This window comes from Pan troglodytes, chromosome 1 (assembly GCF_028858775.2).
Source record: "Pan troglodytes isolate AG18354 chromosome 1, NHGRI_mPanTro3-v2.0_pri, whole genome shotgun sequence".
Lineage (NCBI taxonomy): Eukaryota > Metazoa > Chordata > Mammalia > Primates > Hominidae > Pan > Pan troglodytes.
In genome coordinates this window covers 963,384-970,395 of record NC_072398.2, presented here as the reverse complement: position 1 = coordinate 970,395, position 7,012 = coordinate 963,384, and the positions used below count along the sequence as shown (strand labels likewise).

At 36.1% G+C, this 7,012-nt stretch overlaps 1 protein-coding gene across 1 annotated transcript; it reads left to right on the top strand.

The window, feature by feature from the left end:
- Positions 1-3,308: 3,308 nt before the first annotated feature.
- On the top strand, positions 3,309-4,742 carry OR2M5 (olfactory receptor family 2 subfamily M member 5). The gene has a single exon (XM_016951673.1). It carries the CDS (start codon positions 3,635-3,637, stop codon positions 4,571-4,573), a length of 939 nt encoding a protein of 312 aa, XP_016807162.1. The 5' UTR covers positions 3,309-3,634; the 3' UTR covers positions 4,574-4,742.
- The last annotated feature ends 2,270 nt before the right edge of the window (positions 4,743-7,012 follow it).

The window sequence follows — 7,012 nt, the reverse complement described above, 5'->3', positions numbered from 1 at the left end:
TGCACAGTATCACAGTGTCATGAAATCTGATGACTCCTCTTCCAGATGTAATAAGGTTAATGTATAAAAAGACACTTGAAAAAACTAAATGTATGCACCATCTTTTTACAAAATGATGGAGTTAATTACAACAGATACAATGTGGATTAGATAAAATAAATAAAAATAGAAGCATGATATTACAACTAAGGAAAATAAATACTTGGCAGGCTATGTCTAGAGTTCAAAATGTTGTACATCATTATGTGAATACTTTTGAGATGTCGATAGATATTCTGAAAAAAATTGAAAACAAGATGTCATAGTTTCAGATCCATTGTGAAAAGGCTGCTTTTTATTTTCCTCCTAGTACAGAGCTGCAACTCAAATGTTCTGCTGTGTTTGGCAGTGAATAGTCCTGCACAAATTAGAGTTGCAAAAAATATTTCACCACAAACCCATTTTTATAAGAATACAAACACATCTTGGATAACTTACACTGAGCTTCAGAATTTGGTCTCATATTCTTAGTGCCTAAAAGTAAGCACAATCTGTCATATGTATCTTACTAACTTCGAAGAAATCTCTAATTTTCTCACAAGTAACAACTATTTCTCTTTCTAGAATTTTATTGAATAAATATTCATATGAATCTTAATATAGAAGGTACAAGCAATGTAGTGCTCAATATTTTCAATTTTATCACTTATAAATTGTTATAAATTTGTGATATATCTTGCCACAGTCTCTGTGACAGGACCAACTCAATGAAGACAATTTTAGTACATGGGTATGAAGGGAATTTTGAGGCAATGGAGGGAGGTGAAAAAATACAACACAAATAAGAGTGAGTTTATATAAATTCAGCCTAAACTAATGTAACTGAGAAAAGTCAGAGGGATATGTGGATTTACATTTGTTATTCAATTGTTTTAATGCTTCATCATTCAGTGGAGTTTAAAACATATGTGGTAAAAATGTCTAAATGATCGAGTAGAATTATTCAACATTTTATTTCAATTTAGTGACTGGGAAGGAATGATTCTCAAATGTAAAGAACACTTTGCCAACTTAAAAACAAACATAGGAACCAGCTAACTTGACCAGATAGCTTCCTTCTTGGAGTAATATTGCAGACCTACTTAAAGAAAAATTATGATGGAAATTTGAGTCAATACAGTTTTGTTTGCATAAATTAGTGTATTACAACAGTTGACAAGATCAAGGCAACTGGGAATACTATGGTATGATGCTCACAATAGGTGGTTCCATAAAGTAAGTTGAGATTAGTTATTTTCCTGAAGTGAATTCAGCCAATATGTACTGGGAATTATTGAGGCAATATAAAGTCTTTTCCCCTGATTGACCTTAAAAGCCCACCTCCTCCTGAGGACAAAACAAGGGAACTCTGTGGTAGGAAACCCTCAACACTAAAGATCCCAGAGATGCCCATTTCTCATTCTGAAGACATTGACTGGACCTGGATCTGAGCTACCACTGATCAGCTTTATCCAACTTCTTGATAACTATTTGTTTTAAAACCCGAATGGAGGAAAGTTGCATCCTGTTTCTCTCTTCATACTGATTGAGAAAAATGATTTGTTTTTCTTTTAAAAATTGCTATTCTATTTCATGAGAGTCCCATAAGGAGGTTCCCTCTCTATCTTCCCAGCACTGAAGAGATATTTTTTGGTAGGTTTGTATTCTCAGGTCACAGTTGTTGTTGAATTAAAATTTAAACTACTTTTGAGTATTTTTTTTCTTTCTTACCCACAATATTATTCACAATTTATTTAAATAAATAAAACTCAAAAAAGTATACTTTACTACCTCATATTTAAAAAATTGTATTTCAACCCATCAGGCCGAATTCAAGATTCCATCTCCTCTACGGATTTCTTCTAACTCTGTTGCTCCTAGATTATTCAGCTTTCATTATTGCTGATTTTAGTCCCTTCAGTAAAATGTGATGCATGAATAAACATAAAAAGTACATTTCTGTCAAATGAGTCTACTCACCAGGCTTGTCTTTCTGTTTATGACATCATTTTTTATTGTCTGGAATAATTTTCCTTCACAAATTGGCTTTGCTGATACATTTAGAATTATCTCATAGAATAAAATCTAAATGCCACAACATGCAAGAAATATAACTCTAAATTAGAAAACCCTATGTTTTCCCAAAATCTTCTAATTATTGCATATCATTTTGTGGAATGCATATATGGATAAACCTTTCCTGTGATCTGGTCTCTTTCTCACTTCCTCAGAGTCTTTGCAAAATGCCACTAGACGTGTGAGGTTTCCCTTGACTACTCTATTCAAAGTTGAACATGCTCTTGCAATTCAAACACCTTTCTTTGACTTACTTTTCTCTGAAGCGTTTATCCTCTTATGACATAAAGTGGTTTATATGTCATCATCTGACCTCACTCCCTATGACCTGTGTGGGCATGGGCCTTCTTTGTTCTGATTATTGTGGTAGCCCCAGTGCTCAACACATAGCCAGGCTTCATAAGCATTTTTTGAAAGCATGCATCTCATGCTTTTCTGAAATTCTGTTTTTCTTTGTACTTATTCTTCAGAGGAGATATTGGGTGTATTAGTTTCCTAGGAATGAGAATACAGAGTATCACAAACTGGTTACCTAAAACAACAGAAATTTGTTTTCTCACAGTTCTGCAGGCTAGAAATCTGAAATCAAGTTGTCAGCAGGGTTGGTTATTTCTGAGGGCTCTAAGAGGAGGAATCTTTCCCATTACTTTCTCCTAGGTTCTTGTGATAACTAACAGTTTTTGGCATTTCTTGGTTTGTAGATGCATCACTCCAATCCCTGCCTCCCCCATCACATGGTATCCTCAGTGCCTCAGTCTTCACATGGCCGCCCTCTTATCAGAACATGAGTCATATCGGATTAGAGAGGCGTGCTCTGCTCCAATATGACCTCACCTTAACTAATTACAGTCTTTATGTTTTTCCAAACAAGCTCACATCCTGAATATCCTTTTGACAAAAAAATATAATTCAATCCATAACACAGGGCTATAGAAAAAAGGGCCTAGGTTTTAGATTTGAATAATTGAAAATCCTTTCGGTGTATCCACTTAGTGTATAGAAAACTCACTATGAGGAGTAGATCAAATACTCTAAACTGTAAAGTAATAGGCAACCAAATAGTTTCTGTTAACACTGGTAGAAAAGTGCCTACTATAATGTGAACAAAGACACAAATTTACTTTCAATTTCTACTATTGTGTTGGTCACATGCTGACTAAAGCTGAATTGCTGTATCAACGTATCTGTAAAAGACTTCTGATTTCTAAGGAAGTATCTGTTTGCTTTGCAGACATATTCTTTTTGGAAAAACTCCATCAATAATGTATTAAATATTGTTATTCTAATATTTCAGTTGAGAAAAAGGACACTCGGAAGAGAAACTTAGGACAGGCTCCATAATTTTATAAGTGAGGCAGTGCTGAAAGAACACATTTTGTTCTGATTCTATACTTTTTGAACTTTTAGTTTCTTCTGATCATGCTGTATTGATCACTGACCTGCAAAATTTACCAAAATCACATGCTTTATAAGGTACTGGGTAAAGTTTTACCAAATCAATGAACTGGTTTTGTGTTACTAGGTAAAAAACATAGTCATCATGGCATGGGAGAATAAGACCTTCAACTCTGACTTCCTCCTCCTGGGAATCTTCAATCACAGCCCCACCCACACCTTCTTCTTCTTTCTGGTCCTGGCCATCTTTTCAGTGGCCTTCATGGGAAACTCTGTCATGGTTCTCCTCATCTACCTGGATACCCAGCTCCACAACCCCATGTACTTCCTCCTCAGCCAACTGTCCCTCATGGACCTCATGCTCATCTGCACCACCGTACCCAAGATGGCCTTCAACTACTTGTCTGGCAGCAAGTCCATTTCTATGGCTGGCTGTGCCACACAAATTTTCTTCTATGTATCACTGCTTGGCTCCGAATGCTTTCTGTTGGCTGTTATGTCTTATGACCGCTACATTGCCATTTGCCACCCTCTAAGATACACCAATCTCATGAGACCCAAAATTTGTGGACTTATGACTGCCTTCTCCTGGATCCTGGGCTCTATGGATGCAATCATTGATGCTGTAGCAACATTTTCCTTCTCCTACTGTGGGTCTCGGGAAATAGCCCACTTCTTCTGTGACTTCCCTTCCCTACTAATCCTCTCATGCAATGACACATCAATATTTGAAAAGGTTCTTTTCATCTGCTGTATAGTAATGATTGTTTTTCCTGTTGCAATCGTCATCGCTTCCTATGCTCGAGTTATTCTGGCTGTCATTCACATGGGATCTGGAGAGGGTCGTCGCAAAGCTTTTACTACCTGTTCCTCTCACCTCATGGTGGTGGGAATGTACTATGGAGCAGGTTTGTTCGTGTACATACGGCCCACATCTGATCGCTCCCCTATGCAGGACAAGATGGTGTCTGTATTCTACACCATCTTCACTCCCATGCTGAATCCCCTCATCTACAGCCTCCGCAACAAGGAAGTGACCAGAGCATTCAGGAAAGTGTTAGGAAAGGGCATGTGTGGAGAGTGAGTGCTTTGTAAACTTTATGCTTTGCTGTCTGCTAAATTCTTTTAAATGTCCCTTTTTTTCCGTTAAGTCCTCAAAATAGCTTTCATTTTGTACATAAACGGGCACCTATATAATCTATTTCAGATAAACTATTTTAAATATTTCTTGTTTTATATTCAATTCAGTTGTTACTACAATATAATGCATTTTCAATAATGACATTAAAGTTTAAAAAATTTTTTTATTTAAATAGGTTTTTGGGGAACAGATGGTGTTTGGTAACGTGAATAAGTTCTTTGGTGATTTCTGAGATTTTTGTTCACCCATCACCCAAGCAGTGTTCGCTGTACTCAATGTGTATTCTTTAATCCCTCTTCACCTCCACCTTTTCTCCAGGTCCCCAAAGTCCAATGTATCATTCTTATGCCTTGGTGTCTCATAGCCTGGCTCCCAGATATGAGTGAGAATATTCAATATCTGGTTTTCCATTTCTTCATTACTTCACTTAGAATAATAGTCTCCTATTCTATCTTGGTTTCTGCAAAATGCTGTTATTTTTTCCATTTTTTGGCTGATAGTATTCCTTGGTGTGTGTGTGTGTGTATATATATATATATATATATATATATATATATATATATATGCCATCTTTTCTTTATTCACTTGTTGATTGATGAGCTTTTGGGTTGGTTCCATATTTTTGCAATTGCAAATTTTGGTGCTATAATCATGTGTGTGCAAGTACTTTTTTGTATAATGACTTCTTTTCCTCTGGGTATACACCTAGTAGTGGTGTTTCTGGATCAAATGGTAAATCTACCTTTCGTTGTTTATGGAATCTTCACAGTGTTTTCCATCTTCACAGTGTTTTCCATAGTGGTTGTACTAGTTTACATTCCCACCAAGAGTGTAAAAGTGTTGCCTTTTCAGCACATCCTGCCAACATATTTTTTTTGTTTGATTTTTTGATTTTGACCATTCTTGCAGGACTGAGGTGGTATCACATTGTGGTTTTGATTTGCATTTCCCTGATAATTAGTGATGTCCAGCATTTTTCCATATGCTTGTTGGCCATTTGTATATCTTCTTTTGAGAATGGTCTATTCATGTCCCTTAGCCCACTATTTGATGGAATTTTTTTTCTTGCTGATTTGTTGGAGTTCTTTGTAGGTTCTGGAAATTATTCCTTCATCAAATGAATAGACTGTGAAGATTTTCTCCCACTCTGTGTGTTGTCTGTAACTCTCCTGATTATATCTTTTTCTGTGCAGAAGCTTTTTAGTTTAATTAAGTCACATCTATTTATTTTTGTTTTTGTCACATTTGCTTTTGGGTTCTTGGTCATGAAGTCTTTTCCTAAGCCAATGTCTACGAGGGTGTTTCCGATGTAATCTTCTATAATCTTTATGGCATCAGGCCTTAGGTGTAAGTCCTTAATCCATCTTGAGTTGATTTTTGTATATGGTGAGAGATGAGGATCCACTTTCATTCTCCTACATGTGGCTTCTCAATTATTCCAGCACCATTTGTTGAATACCTTGTCCTTTCCCCACTTTATGTTTTGGTTTGCCTTGTTGAAGAACAGTTGGCTGTATTTGACTTTATTTCTGGGTTCTCTATTGAGTTTCATTGATCTATGTGCTTATTTTTATACCAGTACCATGTTGTTTTGATGACTATGGCTTTATAGTATAGTCTGAAGTCAGTTATTATGATGTCTCCAGATTTGTTCTTTTGCTTAGTGTTGCTTTGGCTATTCAGGCTCTTTTTTGGCTCTATATTCATTTCAAGATTGTTTCTTCTAGTTCTGTGAAGATTGATGGTGGCATTTTGATGGGAATTTCATGGAATTTATAGATTGCTTTTGGAAGTATTGTCATTTTCACACTGCTGATTCCACCATCCCTGGGCATGAGATGTGTTTGCATTTGTGTGTATTGTCAATGATTTCTTTCAGCCATGTTTTGTAATGTTCACTGTAGAGGTCTTTCACATCCCTGGTTAGGTATATTCCTAAGGTTTTTTGTTCTTGTTGTTATTGTTGTTTTTGCAGCTATTGTAAAAGGGATTGAGTTCCTGATTTGATTCTCAGCTTGTTCGCTGTTGGTGTACAGCAGAACTACTGATTTGTGTACATTAATTTGGTATCCTGAAACTTTGCTGAATTTATTTACCAGTTCTAGGAGCTTTTTGGACACGTCTTTAGGGTTTTCTAGGTATACAATTATATCATCAGCAAACAGCAACAGTTCTACTTTCTTTTAACCAATTTGAATGCCCTTTATATCTTTCTCTTGTCTGATTGCTCTAGGTAGGACTTTCAGTACTATGTTGAATAGAAGTGGTGAAAATGGGCATCCTTTTCTTGTTCTAGTTCTCAGGGGAAATGCTTTCAACTTTTTTCCATTTGGTATAATGTTGGCTGTGAATTTGTCGTAGATAGCTTTGATTATCTTAAGG